The sequence below is a fragment of the Musca domestica genome, unplaced genomic scaffold (assembly GCF_030504385.1).
Source record: "Musca domestica strain aabys unplaced genomic scaffold, Musca_domestica.polishedcontigs.V.1.1 189, whole genome shotgun sequence".
NCBI classification, from domain to species: Eukaryota; Metazoa; Arthropoda; class Insecta; order Diptera; family Muscidae; genus Musca; species Musca domestica.
The window spans coordinates 1,005,433-1,023,152 of NW_026712244.1; the positions used below are offsets into that span (position 1 = coordinate 1,005,433).

The window sequence follows — 17,720 nt, forward strand, 5'->3', positions numbered from 1 at the left end:
TTTTAAAAAAATCCACGTCCTGGTAAATGGCTTTAAAAATTATTTTAAAAAAATCCACGTCCTGGTAAATGGCTTTAAAAATTATTTTAAAAAAATCCACGTCCTGGTAAATGGCTTTAAAAATTATTTTAAAAAATCCACGTCCTTGTAATTGGTCCCTAAAATTATTTAAAAAAATCCACGTCCTTGCAAATGGTCCCTAAAATAATTTTAAAAAATCCACGTCCTTGTAAATGTTTACTAAAATAATTTTAAAAAATCCACGGCCTTTTAAATGGTTCCTAATATAATTTTAAAAAATCCACGTCCTGGTAATTGGTGCCAAAAATAATTTTAAAAAATCCACGTCCTGGTAAATGGTTTCTAAAATAATTTTAAAAAATCACACGTCCTTGTAAATGGTTCCTAAAATAATTTTAAAAATTCCACTACCTTATTGATGGCTCCTAAAATAATTTTAAAAAATCCACGTTCTTTTATATAGCCTCAAAAATCGTTTTAAAAATCCATTAAAACGTTATTCAACAAATCCACGTTAAATTTATTTATCACCCTCAAAGTATGCTTTACATTTTTTAAGGTTTCCCCAATCATTCTCCTTATCTAGAAAAACAGCCACCAGCCCAAAAACAAAACTCCAAAAAACAACCAACCAACATCTTTACCTGCAATCGCCCCCCATGTCAACCACACATGAGCATCGTTCGCAGTGCCCACTGCTACTTAGCTAAACTGCCAAAGCCAAGAATGCCCAGCGATCAGTTGAATGAGAAACGCGATAGTGAATGGAAGTGCAAAAGGTGGCAAAAAAAAACTTTGTAAAACCCATTTTAAATTGGGATGGGATTTGAAGTGCGTGTGTTTTGAAAATACCACAAGAAAAAAGTATTACAAAATCAATATTGAAATTGTGAAATATTTAGAAATGATTAATGATTTCCATGCGAAAAATATTTGAAACTTTAGCCACAATTTCTGTTTCATTACCAAAACTTTAATAATGGAGTAGTGGCTTTTAGTTTTTTTTCGCTTTTTTCGTCAAATCAAACCAGTTTGTGTGGAAAAAAGCGCGTGCTGTTGTTGTTGTTGTTGATCTGTTTGCTGGCGTTGAGGAAGAAGTTTTGTTTACCCCAAAAGAAGCGAAAAACAAAACACGAAATATTTCAAGTGCCTCTGCAAAGAGCTGTATTTCCGTTTGAGTGTGAGAGGGAGAGAGAGAGAGAGTGCGCCTAAGCCAAGAAGAGAGTTAAGGAATTCCATTTGAAATTTTTAAGGTTTTGTTTTGATTTGTAGCTTCTACTTTAGAGAGTGACCAGGAGAGAGAGGGAGTATGAGAGTAATTATGTGTTGTAAAAAAAACATAAACAAAAGAATATAATTTAACGGTTTAATTTTATGATAAAACGCACAAAAAAATATATTTATCTTTATTTGCTAACAGCACGTGTATGTGTGTAAATTCAGAGAGAGAGAGAGAGAGAGAGTGACCATTCAAAAAGACTAAGACAACAAACTTGATTCGATTTTCGGCACTGACTGATAAGAAAAGCAAAACAAAAGACTTAAGCAGCAAACTTGATCATTGACGGCGGCGGCTCGCAAACAAAAGACTTAAGACACAAGCATCACGGAAGAGGAGAGAAAAAAATACGTTTACTTGTGCATTCCGCTGCCCTGTCATAACTTCTTGTTGCAATATCGCAACCACATTAACCGCAACAAATTATTATGGGTACACGTGTACCACCGCCCTGTCCCACCCCCGGCTGCGATGGTCAATTCATGGCCGGCCTACCTCAACTCATTGATGATTTGCAACGTTTATCCGAAGATCAAGATAGTGCCGATGTGGTCTTCATATGCGGCCGCGAAGAGGAACGCATCTATGCGCATCGCATCATAATGATGGCACGGTAAGTTGGTAAATGAGGTGTTTAATTAGCTGAGAAATTTGTGGCAACTGTGGGAAGCAATTAAAAGGGGAGGGATAATGAGAGGGGAATTCAGAAGAAAAAAAAAAAACAAAATTAAAAGCCTAAAGCAAAATGAGAATTTTTCAAACGTTTTAGGGGGCTACTAGAAGGACGAGAAGATTTTTAAATAATTTTAGGGCGCTACTAGAAGGACTTGGATTTTTTTTTTAAATTATTTTAGGAAACATTTACACGGATGTGGATTTTCAAAATTATTTTAGGAACCATTTACAAGGACGTGGATTTTTTAAAATTATTTTAGGAACAATTCACAAGGACGTTGATTTTTTAAAATAATTTTAGGGACCATCCACAAGGACGTGGATTTTTTAAAATCATTTTAAGGACAATATCAAGGACGTGGATTTTTTAAAATAATTTTAAGGACTATATACAAGGACGTGGATTGTTTAAAAATGATATTAAAATAATTTTAAGGACTATATACAAGGATATGGATTTTTAAATAATTTAAAGGATTATATACAAGGACGTGGATTTTTTTAAATAAATTTAAGGATTATATACAGGGACGTGGATTTTTTTAAATAATTTTAAAATAATTTTAAGGACTATCTAATTTTAAAATAATTTTTAGGACAATTTACAAGGACGTGGATCTTTTAAAATTATTTTTAAGGCCATATACAAGGACGTGGATTTTTTAAAATTATTTTTAAGGCCATATACAAGGACGTGGATTTTTTAAAATTATTTTTAAGGCCATATACAAGGACGTGGATTTTTTAAAATTATTTTTAAGGCCATATACAAGGACGTGGATTTTTTAAAATTATTTTTAAGGCCATATACAAGGACGTGGATTTTTTAAAATTATTTTTAAGGCCATATACAAGGACGTGGATTTTTTAAAATTATTTTTAAGGCCATATACAAGGACGTGGATTTTTTAAAATTATTTTAGGAGACGATATAAAAGGATGTGGATTTTTTGAAATTATTTTAAGGACTATAAGTTTATTTAAGATTATAAAATTACTTAAGAGACTATGTTTTTTAAAATTATTTTAGGTTTCTTCTAGGAAAGGTCGATTTTTTTAATAATGTTAGGACCTTATTGTAAAGCTTAATTTATTTAAATTATATTCAGTGTCCTCTAGAAGAACGTAGAATTTTTAAAATGAGTTTAGGAGTCCTATATTGTTTCTTTTAATAATTTTAGGGGTCCTTTAGAAGAACGAAGAATTTCTTAATTCATTTAAGGATCTCCTGGGAGAACTTGGAATTTTTCAAAAAAAGAAGAACTTGGAATTTCCTCTAGAAAAATATAGAGTTTTTTAGGGGTCCTCTAGGTAAACGTGGAGTTAAAAAAATAAATATAATAACATTTATAAAAAATAAATTTAGGATGGTCCTTTAGTAGAACTTGATGTTTATACCCTCAGTCATATGGCAACAGAGGGTATATATCATTTGCAAAAAGTGTCTCATCGAAATAATGGTTTTGGATCCTATGTCTTTTTGGACGTAGTCGTAGTCGAACTAGGGAAGTCTGTCCGTCGGTCTGTCTGGGTAGTGCAAACGATAACTCCCGAGAGGGGTATACGTTTTGGTCCAAACTTGGTACATCCTAATATTATTATAAAACTTAGATCGAGTTCGGCGATGGGCAATATCAATATCAGTCCTTCTGCTACCTCCCCCACAAAGCTTTAAATGTTAATAATTTGCGTCGTAGGAAGAGAAAAGATCATTCGATTTTGTTCAAACATTACAAATTCTAATATTTGCATCAGTGCTAGGTCAGGTGCGAAAAAGAACATTATTGGCCCACTCCATCGAGTACCTCCCCCACAAAGGATCAAAATTTGGAATAATTATAACCCTTATAAAATGGAAAATAAATTACCGATTATCTTCTAATTTCACATATCCCAATATTTCCATTAACACAACATCTGTTGTGAATATGGTAGATATGAACTCACCCATTCTGGTACTTCCCCCACAAAGGTGTCAACATTTTGAAAAACAAAAACACTCATAAAATGTGCCATAAGCTTCCGATTTTCTTCAAATTTCACACATCGCAATATTTTTATTTACACAAGAGCTGGTATAAAGATCGGATATATCGGCCCACTCCTTCTGGTACCTCCCCCACATAAGGGTCAACATTTTGAATAATCAAAACGCTCATAAAATACGAAATAAGCTTCAGATTTTCTTCAAATTTTACAAATAGCAATATTTTCATTACGGCAATATTTGGTGTAAAGATGGATTATATCAATTCACTCCTTGTGGTACCTCCCCCATAAAGGGGTCAAAATTTTGAAAAATCAAAACACTCACAAAATAGGAAGTAAACATCCGATTCATTTCAAACTCGGCTCATCTCGATATTTCTATGAACACAAAATCTGGTATGAAGATGGTAAATATCGGCCTACCCCTTCTGGTACCTCCCCCACATAAGGGTCAAAATTTTGAATAATCAAAACGCTCATAAAATAAGAAATAAGCTTCCGATTCTCTTCAAATTTCACACATCCGAATATTTCGATTAACTCTAGATATGGTATAAAGAACAGATAGAATCGGCCACTCCTTCTGATACCTCCCCCACAAAAGGACTCAAAATTTTTAATAATGTTAACCCTCATAAATTGTGAAAGAAAGGTCCGATTGTCTTTAAATTGGGTATATCGCAATATTTTCATTAATACAAGACTTAGTGTAAATATGGGTTACATCAGTTCACTCCTTCTGGTACCTCCCCCATAAAGGGGGCAAAATTTTGAATAATCAAAACGCTCATAAAAGATGAAATATGCTTCCGATTTTCTTAAAATTTCGCACATCTCAATGTTTTTACTAATACAAGATCTGCTGTGAAAATATAAGATATGGGCCTACCCCTTCTGGTACCTCCCCCACAAAGGGGTCAAAATTTTGAATAATAAAAATTCTCATAAAAAGCAAAAGTAAGTTACTGATTCTCTTTAAATTTCACACGTCGCAATATTTTTACTGACACAAGATCTGGTATGAAGATATTAGATATTGGTCCACCCTTTCTGGTACTTAACACCCCCCCCCCAATAGGGTCAAAATTTGGAATAACCAAAACGCTCATAAAATGGGAAGTAAGCTTCCGATTCTCTTCAAATTTTACACATCTGAATATTTCGATTAACTCTAGATATGTTATGAAGAACATATAGAATCGACCACTTCTTCTGGTACCTCCCCCACAAAGGGGTCAAAATTTTGAATAATTATAACCCTTATAAAAGCTGAAATTAACTTCCGATTCTTTTGAAATTTCACACATCTCAATACTTTTATTTACACATGATTTGATGTGAAGATGGTAGATATCGACCCACTCCTTTTGGTACCTCCCCCACAAATGGGGTTGAAATATTGAATATTTATAACCCTTACAAAATTTGAAATTAGAGTTCGATTGTCTTCAATTTGCACACATCTTAATATTTCAATTAACTCTAGATCTGGTATGAAGAACGGATAGAATGGACCACTCCTTCTGGTACCTCCCCTACAAAGTGGTCAAAATTTTCAATAATTAAAAGGCTCATAAAAATGCGAAATAATTTTCTGATTTTCCTCAAATTTCACATAGAGCAATATAATTATTAACACAAGATCTGATATGGAAATGGTAGCCATTGGCCCACTCCTTCTGGTACCTCACCCACAAAGGGGTTACAATTTGAAATAATTATAACCCTTAAAAAATGTGAAATAAGCGTCCGATTCTCTTCAAATTTCACGTATTACAATATTTTTATTGACTCAGGATCTGGTTTGAAGATGATAGATATCGGCCCACCCCTTCTGGTACCTCCCCCACAAAGGGGTAAAAATTTTGAATAATTATAACCCTTATAAAAATTGAAATTAACATCCGATTCTCTTGAAATTTCACACATCTCAATACTTTTATTTACACAAGATTTGATGTGAAGATGGCAGATATCAGACCACCCCTTCTGCTACCTCCCCCACAAAGGGGACACAACGCTCATAAAAATGCGAAATAACTTTCCGATTTTCTTCAAATCTCACACATCGCTTAACACAACATCTAGTACAAAGATGTTATATATTGGCCTACCCCTTCTGGCACCTCCCCCACAAAGGGGTCAAAATTTTAAATAATCAAAATGCTCATAAAAGATGAAATATGCTTCCGATTATCTTCAAATCTCACACATCCCAATATTTTTATTAACACAAGATCTGGTGTAAAGATGATAGATATCGGTTAAACCCTTCTGGTACCTCCCCCACAAATTGTCACAATTTTTAATAATTATATCTCAGCGATTCTCTTCAAACTTGGTGTATCCAAATATTTCTCTCTTTTTTCCAAAAATATTTCCCTTACATCCTTTGAAAATATTCCTATCCCCAAGGACTGTGTCATGCCAACAGGTCATAGCCAAGACCATAAAAATTTATTTTTTTCTTGGCCCCTCAAAAAAATTGTTGCGCTGGTTTGCATGTTGCAACTGCGAAATATATTTTTGGTCATTTAAGCCATGTGAGCCAAGTATGGGTATGATGTTGGCCCATTACACACAGGCTACCGATGTTGTTGTTATTGTTTTTTTTTTTTTTTTTTTTGCTATTATTTGTTGAAATGTGCCACAAACCCATTAAAAGGTTGCCCAGGCATATTTCTCTTGACGCTGCTTATCGCCGTTGTATTGGTGGTGTTGGTCATTAGAGTTGTTACGATTGTTGTTGGCCAACAACAACAAAAAAAATGGAAACATTCAATGTTGCACATAACGAGCAACATGCCAGCCAATGAATGTTGTTAGTGAAACCATTTTAATTGTGGCAATTGTTTGTTGCACGTTATGTCTCTGGCTACGTGTGTGAGTGTGTTTGTGTGAGAGTGTGTGTGTGTGTTATGGACTATCGTCATAGCATTTTTCTGGCACTTGCAGTGGCTCATTTAATCGGCTACCTTTGCGAATTTATATAAATGATTTAATTTCTTTTGGCATTTTTTCATCCAACCACCAGCCCTCCCGCGGTTTCTGCCATTTGCTTTACGGCTCATGTTTCAAATGGTCGTTAGGTGGGGGGTGGGGGATTTTGTTGTAATGTGTTGTGTTTTTTTACATTCCTGGGCAATGTGGTTGTTGTTGTTGCTGCCACACTATAGGTGTTCCGCATTGATTTACAAAACAGCGTTTTCATTAACACAGGTGGAGCTGAATTCGACTCCCGCCATATAAAAACGTTTTGTAATTTCCCTCCATGGGTAATTAAGTTTATTTTTTGCGGATTTCGGGGGTATGGGAAAGCGATTTTCATATCATGAATAATTTTTTTTAATTGAATTAAACAAGTATTTAAAATAATAACAATTTATTTCGGTGTGATTACAGGCTGCTGATGAGGCGATAAAATGTTAATGTTTAATAGCAATGTAAACAACATAATTAAGGGGGGGTATATACAGGACAATATATGACTGCCACTGTGCAGGACAAGAAACTATACCCAATACTTAAATTATTTAAAAAAAGAACAAAAATTAATAAGGCTTCAATTTTTTTTAAAAAAATGCAGGTGTTTTTTTATTTCTAATTTTTTTATTAAAATATTAGGGTCCTTGGATTGGGAAATTATTTTAAAATATCTACAACCTTATAAAGGGATCCTAAAATAATTTAAAAAATTTTCGGAATTTTTTGTCTTGAAACAAGGTTCCAACAAATTTTTCAAACTAACCACGTAAACTATTTATTTCCCCCCAGTATTTTCACTCCTACTTATCTCAATTTTAGCTGCAAAAGTTTCAAGAACAACAAACGCGGCGAGCTCTGTCGCATACCCGGCTGTACAGTGCTGCCAGCAACGCCCGGCTCCCCTACCTCGGTACGACTGCCGCATGTACACCCAGAGGTATTTCGTCAATTTATACTCTATGTCTATACGGCAAAGGTAAGAGGCTACCAACTAAATTTACTCAAAATACTATTTAAAATCCGAAAATTTCCCCACCTAGATTTTACTGCAAGACTCTCGTGTTTTCGAGATGATGACATTGGCCCAGGACATGGGCTGCTGTGAGCTACGTTCAGCCTGTGAGGATCATGTCATTGCCACACTGTCGGTGGACAATGCTTGTACATTTTTGACGGCTGTTATGGAGATTCATGAAAAAGCGGGTGAGTCCAAGTAATTATTTAATGAAAAGTGAAAAAATCTTTCAAAATATTCAAAAAGTCTGATTTAGTACCACAGCGCCATCTATGTAATGTAACAAAATAAGCATTTTCTTAGTATATCATTCACAATAACGGTTTAGCAAAGACATGCACACTTTTGTGAATGGCTAACATAATGAACACAGCAGCACAACCATGTTGTCATTCACTGAACACACTCCATAACTTAAACATTAAGGGGGTTCAGTTGCTTTGATATGTTATGTTATTTTATATTCGGCAAGCCACAACGTTTGAGAAAAAGGAATATGACGTCCAAGAAAAGAGAAAATTAGCTTCCAAGACAAAATTAACACATTTTTTAAAGGTTGTAGTGATAATTATATACGATATTGGAAAATACCAGAAATAGGCTATAAATGGTTTTTGCTTTTAAAGGGCGATTTCTTTTTATATCCTCCACCCATGTCATTTAGTTTGTAATTCCGCGAAATAAGAATTTTAGATCTCACAAAGTATATATGTTCCCGATTAGCATGAAATTCTAAGGAGATTTAGCCATGTCCATACATCTGTCTGTCTGGCTGGCTGTCGGTGGAAATCACTCTAGCTTCCGAACGAAATGAAGTATGTTGATGAAATTTAGCTGAGATGGATTTTAAGTTCATAGAATTTTTTGTATTGAAAATTGAAGTCGTTTTGTCGGTTTTTGTCATATTTTTGAACAGAACTCGCCGAAAATTGGCAGTTTATATATAATTTAGAAATATCCTTGCAAAGAACTGTCAATATAAAATTTGTACTGGAACAGAAAAGTTAAGCAAAGGCAGGGGTAAAGTTAAACGGGGACTACACGCGAACTATGATCTATTGCTATGTTCCAGAACTGCAAGAATATACTAGTTTTGCAATTTTATTCTATCTTATAAGGGAAAATCGGATATCGCAGTAACAACAATTACATTCGTGCAGTTCTGGAACATAGCAATAGATCCAAGTTTAGGTATAGTCTCCATATAACTTTACCCCTGATAAGCGGTACTTTAATTTTTTGAGTTAGGCTGCAATTTTCAATTTTTATTTCAAATTTGGAGTTCGCAAAAGCTGTTTTTTCCTTGATACAAAATTGGCTGTGCAGATCCAAAGCTTTTGAACATTCGGTATTTTAGCTAATTTTTTTCAAAATTGAAGTTCGTTTCGAGGAATCTTAATCCGAAACTGTCGAAATGTCTAGAATAAAGGGGGAAATTGCCCCCTCTATTTTGGTTATTTTTCGATGAAATCATTCAAAACGCCAATACACGTGTCTTTTTTTTAGCTCTATTTTCATTATCTCCCGCCCGTAATTATTTTTTGTGTTGCACATGAATGAAATGCATAGATTTTATTAAGAAATATAATCCGAACTGCTTTCCAAGGCATAATTGGTTAATTTTTTTAATTTGCAATGAATGTTTTAGATAAAATAATAATTGATTCTTATTTTGAAAAAATCCTGTTTTTTACCTATAAAAATAAATGCAAATATAATAGAGACAGAAGTCAGGCACACTCTGAAATTTGTATTAACTAATAAATATGTTATGTTATAATGCAATCCTTCATATATATTAGTCAACAAAAATCTTGCAATAACCAATTTTTTTTACTTGCCAAAAGTTGTTTGTATTTTTTTTTAACAAAAATCATTTAGTCGTGTTTTTGCTTCTTTTTTATCTTTGTCTACAAGATAAACATTTTTTCCGATACAAGAATAATTTTCTAGTAAATAGTATAAATAATAATAAAAGTAGTAGATTAATATATATTTTGGATCGGAGGTATGAAATATTTACAATAAATTAATAAAAAACCTAAATGTGGATAATGCAAACAGGGTTTTATCGTTTGACATTGTTATAAGGTTATGTGAACCACCCTTGCTACTAATTATCGCCGCCGTCATTGCATTTCATATGAATACATCGCCGTTGTCATTTCACTGCCGCCTACGTCGTATTCCTTAAGACGCCGGGCCAAGAAACGCTTACTAAACAAAAATTAATAAAATTATAAGAAATTCTTGATATTCCGCTGAAAAAGTCTGCAAAACAACTGCCAAAATGTCCTTCAAAGGCAACACCAAAGTACAAAAGGTGATGGTACAGCCCATCAATTTGATTTTTCGTTATTTACAAAATCGTTCCCGCGTCCAAGTGTGGCTGTATGAAAACGTCAATTTGCGCATAGAGGGACACATCGTGGGATTCGATGAATACATGAATCTGGTGTTGGACGATGCCGAGGAAGTTTGGGTGAAGACGAGGACGCGTAAAAACCTCGGACGCATTATGCTGAAAGGGGATAACATAACGCTAATTCAAAATGTTAGCCCGTCCAAAGATTGAGGTTAAGTCAGTGCTGGAACAATAAACAAACCAAGGGGGAAATATAGCCGCGGAGAGACAGTAACAAAAGCGCGAATCTATGAAGTCAACTGTCTCCAAAAGGCCTTGGCGTTTATTCACTTTCTCTCCCGTACACTAGTATAAGTTGTATAATTTATATAAACAAATTAATAATCATTTTTGTCTCCTTTAAGATTCCCATGTTTCCTTATGATTTTCCATGTTTTTCCCTCTAGACACTATAAAGACTTAATGCAAAACAAATGCTCTGCAGATTTTGCGTTTTTGTAACAAATACAAAATCATTGTAAAGGGTCTGTATTGAAAGCATTTATACCTCAAATTTTACAAGACAAAAGAGAATGCAAAAACAATAAACTTGAATTTTAAAAGGAATGTCATTAAAGTGAGTATTTGATTTTCATTGCAGAATTGGGTCTAATGTGTGGTTCAAGAATACAGACTGCAGCAATACTAATAACCCGCAAAATATGGATTATTAAAAGAATAGTGAGTTGGAGGGCCCTGTTCGAATGTATTGAAATTGCCTCTTTAATAGGCCAATAGTCGAAGGAGAAAATTCCAATAAAAACATATTTGAAAGAAATTCCTTTATAAAATTATAACTTAATGTTATAAGCTTAAAAACTGTAGCCCATATCGATAAACGTATACTATTTTTATGCCTAACTAGAGAAATATATATTTGCTTGTAAATTTATGGCAAAAAATTGTAGGGACATAAATCAAGTTGGGAGGTTAGCGTATTAGACCATACTTTGTTAATTACTTCGAAGGTTCTAATTAGCGTATTATTGGGATGGAATTAAGTATGGATTTTTTGAGAGGTTTTTTTCACAGGAATCGCGTTTTTGCTTTGATCATTAAAAAAAACTTTCAAAAGCAAACAATTTGAACCGCTTATGGTTTTGTAATAATCCGGATGACAGACTCTCTTTTTACGAGTTTTTAATCAAATTTCAAAATCAATTTTATTGGCCAATCGGAGCATCTTTTTAACAAATTTAGGTAGACTATTTCTTAACTATTGTAATATCACTTTGGGATGTATGTTTGTAATGGATTCCCTGAATGTGTTACATTAAAAAAAAAAAAAAACAGATATACAAGCTGTTTTATTTTTACTGAGCTACACGAATCCTACTAGCCTAGGATATGTTAAGGCCTTCCCTAACAGCAATTATTGACTATCCACCGTTCTTCTGGTCATTTCCTATTGAGTGCATGTGTCATCTTCGATACATATTTTGATCAGTCTGTTTTGATGCGCCATTCTCTGGCCAAATACAGAATCAATTCATCTATAGGGTTAGACCCGTAGATGTACTCTGTTGGTATAAGGATATAAAAGAGATTCGTGCTTTTCAAAGGTTCTGTCAAATTATTTACAATTCTGTTGATGCAATTCTGGTTATCTCTTTATCTTTAAAATTCTTAGAGAAGAATGTGAATACATTTGGCTTTGGTACTGATTTTTTTTCCTTACCCTATTTTAATTTAAGAAGTTATTGTTATGAAAGCCCAGAAAGAAGTAAAACAAGTCACGATTTTATCGAAAAGAATCTTTCTAGCATAGTTGTTTCCTGCCTATCTTTGCATTTTCATTTAATATCATTAAATGTCTAACAGAACTCTTTTTGTAACCACTTTTCTTTTCAAGAATGTCCTGCTCTTTAGAAAAAATGATTTCCATATGCTTACCAATTCGTGCTACACTGGCATGGTTTCCTTAGAGTAATTAATTAATTTTGCTACGAAGCACCCTTTTCTTTTCTAATTGTTTGTTGCTAGGTTCCTCGTTAAAAATTAATGGTGTTCTTTTCGATCCTTCTTGAGATTGACCAAAATCAGCTTTGCTGGAAAAAAACTATTCAGAAAAACATTTTAAGACGGTGAAATACTGATTTATTTTAATCAATTTGTACCTCTGTACTACAAAATTTCCACTAGAAGCTATTTTTAAATCTCCACACAAATTGCCAAGCCGACCTAATCAACTCTGCTGTTTGAGATACTTGAAATTATTAATTTCATATTTTCTTACAAATCAATTTAACATTACTTTCCGTGTGAGCGTGAACTGCCTGACAGAGTGAATAGATGGTTCGACTTTTTTCCTTTGGCTTCATTATTGAATATTTATTTACTTATCATTTCATCTTCAAGAATTTCCATCCATCGTAGCTAGGTAAGAATAATTCTTCTTCACATACTTCGGGCTTGACCAAATTCAATTTAGTTACTTCCTAATACTACCTCGGCTTTGGTACATTTAAACATCTTAAAATTCCCTTTCATTTCCACTTTTTGATCCCAATCTTCATCATAGCTAGTAGAGGGTATTAGCTTTTAGTTTGGATGATTTTCCACAAACCTTTTCAGAAGAAAAATAAACTTCCTTATTAATAATGTTCCTGGCTTTCACTATTGTTAGCCCTACATTCCTTTTTGGGGGGCCTATACTCTGTTACTTCTACCCATCTGTTGGTTTTGAGGACCTCGTAGATACCAAAAGAGGGTTTTATAAGAATAGGACCAATTTTCAAACCCTAGAATGTTTTACCTTTAAAAAATAGAAAAATATAAAATCGCCTTCATTTCGGCTCCAAAAATTGTTTGTAGATTAAGTTTCGTGACGACCAATTGCTTTTAAATTTGATTGGAAATTGTATGAAATTTTCAAAATATCCACAATTAAAAATGACAGCTATAAAATAATTTAAATAAATAGCTTGTGATGGGCCTTTTGACACTTGATATCCTGAAGTGCGTACTCCGATAGATCTATGAGGAGTGTACGTGTACGATTCACATCAATCGTGGAGGTTTCTAATTGATTTTGTTGAAATACAAATCAATAATAGATATTTCCTTTATTTATTGGGAGAAATCTCTTAACGCCTTAAAGTATGCTTTGAATATTGACTTCAATCAGAAGGGATGCTTGCAGTAACTAAACAAGTTGTTGGCTAAAATAAATCGGGTAAATAATGTTTATTCATATTAAAAATTGTAGAAAACGGTTGAATGGAACTCGTGACAAATGAATTTTAAAGGGTGTTATATTCGGAAGATCTTTTGAGGCCACAAATTGTGTTTTTTATAAATAATTGCAATTGGAAGTTTTAAAAACAAGGTCTAGTAAAACAGCCTTTTATAAACAAGTTGAAGGCCCGGTGAATGGTACGAAAACGAGCTGATGCGTAATGAGTGCTCCTTAAAATAACCAATAGCTTGTTATAAGCGTTTTTTCATTTAAGATTTTAATATGACTATATTTTTTTTTCAGGCGCCAAATGTGCTGCCTCATTTATGGAACGTTGCATCATATATATTGGAGAAAATGCCAGGGAGTGTGTCAAGACAAATGCCTTTCTTAACCTCAAAAAAGAAGCCCTAATCAAATTGATATCTTCGGATTATGTGAGCTGAAAAAATATATCTACTATTTATGTGTAAATAATAATTAATTTCTTTTTTTTCAGTTCTGTTTGGAAGAAGAAGACGTTTGGCGTTGTGTTTTGGCCTGGGCCAAAAATCAGGCTGGCGTAACCCAGCCATCTCACACCCATTGGACAGAGGAGGAACGTGCACGGGTATGTCAACATTTACAAGGTGTCATCTGTCATGTTCGTCTGCTGCTCATCGATAGTCAAGTATTCGCTGAAGAGGTGGAACCAACAGGGGCTGTACCCATGGAACTTTCGCTGGAACGTTATCGTTATGCGGCATTGCAAAATTCAAACAAAACTGGAACATATGCCGGCGGAGGAGGTGGTGTCAGTAGTAATGGGAGTGGAAGTGCCTTCAATAGCTTGACGGGAAGTGGTATCAATTTTTCGGGTTCGAAAAGTGAGACAGATAAGAGATTGCAGCCTCGCCTCATGGTTAATATGTTTCCTGGTTCACAAATATTGAGGAATGAGAAATTGCATTTGCAAAGTGTTTTGAATAATTGGTGAGTATATGTTTTTGTCGAAATGAGGAAGGGTTTTGAAATTTAGAAAACAAAATTTGTTTATTTCCAGGTATGGTGCTCCTAAACAATCTTGGCGTTTGTTATATCGTGCCTCTACCCATGGCTTTAATTCGAATGCCTTTCATCGTTACTGTGATGGTGCTGCTCCTTGTATGGTCATATGTTTGGTATGTTTAGAATGAATTCCAAAGAAGAAGTTTGTTTTTACAATTGTTTTAATCTCGTCCTTAGGGTTCCCATGGCGAAATAAGTGGTGGCTTCACTGATGTTGCCTGGGCCAAAACCTCACGCAAGGGTGTTTACATCCATTCCGAGCGGGCATTTTTGTTTGCCCTCAATCCTGGAGGCTCTGAACAGCCCTTGAAGTTTGATATTGTCAAGAAACCCTATGCCATATGTTATCATCCGGAGTAAGTCTGGGATTTTTAAGGAAATTGTGAAGAAATATTTACTATATTTTTTTGCAGCTGTGGTCCTATTTTCGGAGCTGGTGCTGACTTGTTGATATCTAATAATTGCAACAGTAACAAGGATTCCTATTCCAATTTACCACATTCCTATGATGGTCCCAATGCTTCCTATGAAACGTTGTTTGGTGATTATAATTTTTCAATTGCCGATTATGAGGTGTTTACCACGGCATAGCAATGGAAAGAAGAAGAAGAGAAATAAAAAGGAAATGAGGAAAATATTGAGTTTTAATTTATTTATGGATCCCGAAAAAGAAGTTTTTATAAAAAAATGAAGGCCAGTGAATTTTTGGAGACATTTAAAAGGTCGGGAAGTGTAAGAGACGACACCACAAAGTCTATTATAGACGGGCTGAAGGGAAAGTGAGTCTAAAAAATAGCTAAAGGGCCAGTGAGTTCTCTGATGTGCCGTGAGTCAGTTAAAGAGGAGTTGACGGACTAATGAGTCCATCAAAGACAAGCTGACGGGCCTTGAGGCTATAATAGACTACATAAAGGTTCTATGGTTCCTTGAAAGATGAACTGAAAGCATGTGATGTTATGATAGACGAGCTGAGGAGTCAGTGAGCCAAAAGATGAATTTAAGGACCTGTGAGTGTTTGATGAACAAACCGAAGGGCCAGTGACTCTATCATAGATAAGCTGAAGACTCAGTGAGTCTTTCTGAGACGAGATAAAGCGAGAGTGAGGTCGTGATAGTCAAGCTTATAGGCCTATAGGCGAGATACAGGGCCAGTGAGTCCATCATAGACGAGCTGACGGGCCAGTGAGTCTATAAAAAACGAGCTGACGGGGCAGTGAGTCTATCATAGACAAGGTAAGGGGTAGTGAGTCTATCATAGACAAGGTAAAGGGCTAGTGAGTCTATCACAGATGAGCAGACTGGCCTGTGAGTCAATCATAGACGAACTGACGGGTCTGTGAGTCTATCATAGACGAGCTGACGGGCCAGTGAGTCTTTCATAGACGAGCTGACGGGCCAGTGAGTCTTTCATAGACGAGCTGACGGGCCAGTGAGTCTTTCATAGACGAGCTGACGGGCCAGTGAGTCTTTCATAGACGAGCTGACGGGCCAGTGAGTCTGCCATAGACGAGCTAACGGGCCAGTGAGTCTGCCATAGACGAGCTGACGGGCCAGTGAGTCTGCCATAGACGAGCTGACAGGCCAGTGAGTCTGCCATAGACGAGCTGACGGGCCAGTGAGTCTGCCATAGACGAGCTGACCGGCCCCTGAGTCTATCATGGACGATCTTAAGGGCCAGTGAAGGTGTCATAGATGAGCTGACGGGCCAGTAAATCCATTATAGACGAGCTGGTGGCCAGTAAGACTGTCAAAGACAAGCTGACGGGCCAGTAAGTCTATCATAGACGAGCTAACGGGCCCGTAAATATGTTAAAGACGAGTTGACGTGCCAATGAGAATGTTATAGTCGAGCTGACGGGCCAGTAAGTCTATTATAGACGAGCTGACGGGCCAGTGAGTCTTTCTCAGACGAGCTGACGGGCCAGTGAGTCTTTCCTAGACGAGCTGACGGGCCAGTGAGTCCATCATAGACGAGCTGACGGGCCAGTTAGTCTGTCATAGACGAGCTGACGGGCCAGTGTGTATGTCATAGACGAGCTGACGGGCCAGTGAGTCTTTCATAGACGAGCTGACGGCCCAGTGAGTATTTCACAGACGAGCTGACGGGCCAGTGAGTCTTTCATAGACGAGCTGACGGGCCAGTGAGTCTTTCATAGACGAGCTGACGGGCCAATGAATCTATCATAGATGAACTGACTGGCTAGTGAGTCTATCATAGATAAGCTGACGGGTCAGTGAGTCTATCATAGATGAGCTGACGGGTCAGAGAGTCTATCATAGATAAGCTGACAAGTCAGTGAGTCTATCATAGACGAGCTGACAAGCCAGTGAGTCTATCATAGATGAGCTGACGGGCCAGTGAGTCTTTCATAGACGAGCTGACGGGCCAGTGAGTCTTTCACAGACGGGCTGACGGGCCAGTAAGTCTTTCATAGACGAGCTGACGGGCCAGTGAGTCTTTCATAGACGAGCTGACGTGCCAGTGAGTCTTTCATAGACGAGCTGACGTGCCAGTGAGTCTTTCATAGACGAGCTGACGTGCCAGTGAGTCTTTCATAGACGAGCTGACGTGCCAGTGAGTCTTTCATAGACGAGCTGACGTGCCAGTGAGTCTTTCATAGACGAGCTGACGTGCCAGTGAGTCTTTCATAGACGAGTTGACGGGCGAGTGAGTCAGTAAGCTAACGGACTCTGATGATATGATAGACTACGAACTGATGGCCTGTGAGGTTATGATAGACGAGCTGGGGAGTCAGTGGGCCAAAAGATGAACTTAAGGACCTGTGAGTCTTTGATGAATGAGCTAACGGTCTAGTAAATCAATGACAGACTAGCTCAAGGGCTGGTGAGACGATCATAGTGAAGCTGAAGGACTAGTAAATCTTTCCCAGACGAGTTAAAGTGGGAGTGAGGTTGTGATAGATAAGCTAATGGGTCTATACTCGACTAGACGGGCCAGTTAGACTGTCACAGACGAGATGAAGGGTCACTAAGCCTATGATAAACGGCCAAAGGGTATCTGGTAGGTCAACTATAGACTAGCTTAAGAGACTGTGAGGTTATGACAGAGGGGCAGACTTTAAAAGACGAAACTGAATGAACAGCCATCTAGTAAGTCTATGGCTGT

The 17,720-nt window shown here is 36.2% G+C and overlaps 2 protein-coding genes across 2 annotated transcripts; both read left to right on the forward strand.

Annotated features, from left to right (window-relative positions):
- Positions 1 to 1,082: 1,082 nt before the first annotated feature.
- Positions 1,083 to 15,194, forward strand: LOC101889739 (uncharacterized). Its single transcript, XM_020039958.2, has 8 exons — positions 1,083 to 1,913; positions 7,769 to 7,925; positions 7,990 to 8,152; positions 13,850 to 13,983; positions 14,046 to 14,518; positions 14,589 to 14,706; positions 14,771 to 14,949; positions 15,007 to 15,194. Exons 1-8 carry the CDS (start codon positions 1,729 to 1,731, stop codon positions 15,182 to 15,184), a joined length of 1,587 nt encoding a protein of 528 aa, XP_019895517.2. The 5' UTR covers positions 1,083 to 1,728; the 3' UTR covers positions 15,185 to 15,194.
- Positions 10,118 to 10,935, forward strand: LOC131801956 (probable small nuclear ribonucleoprotein E). Its single transcript, XM_059121102.1, has one exon. The coding sequence runs from the start codon at positions 10,255 to 10,257 to the stop codon at positions 10,537 to 10,539; it is 285 nt and encodes a 94-aa protein (XP_058977085.1). The 5' UTR covers positions 10,118 to 10,254; the 3' UTR covers positions 10,540 to 10,935.
- Positions 15,195 to 17,720: the final 2,526 nt, after the last annotated feature.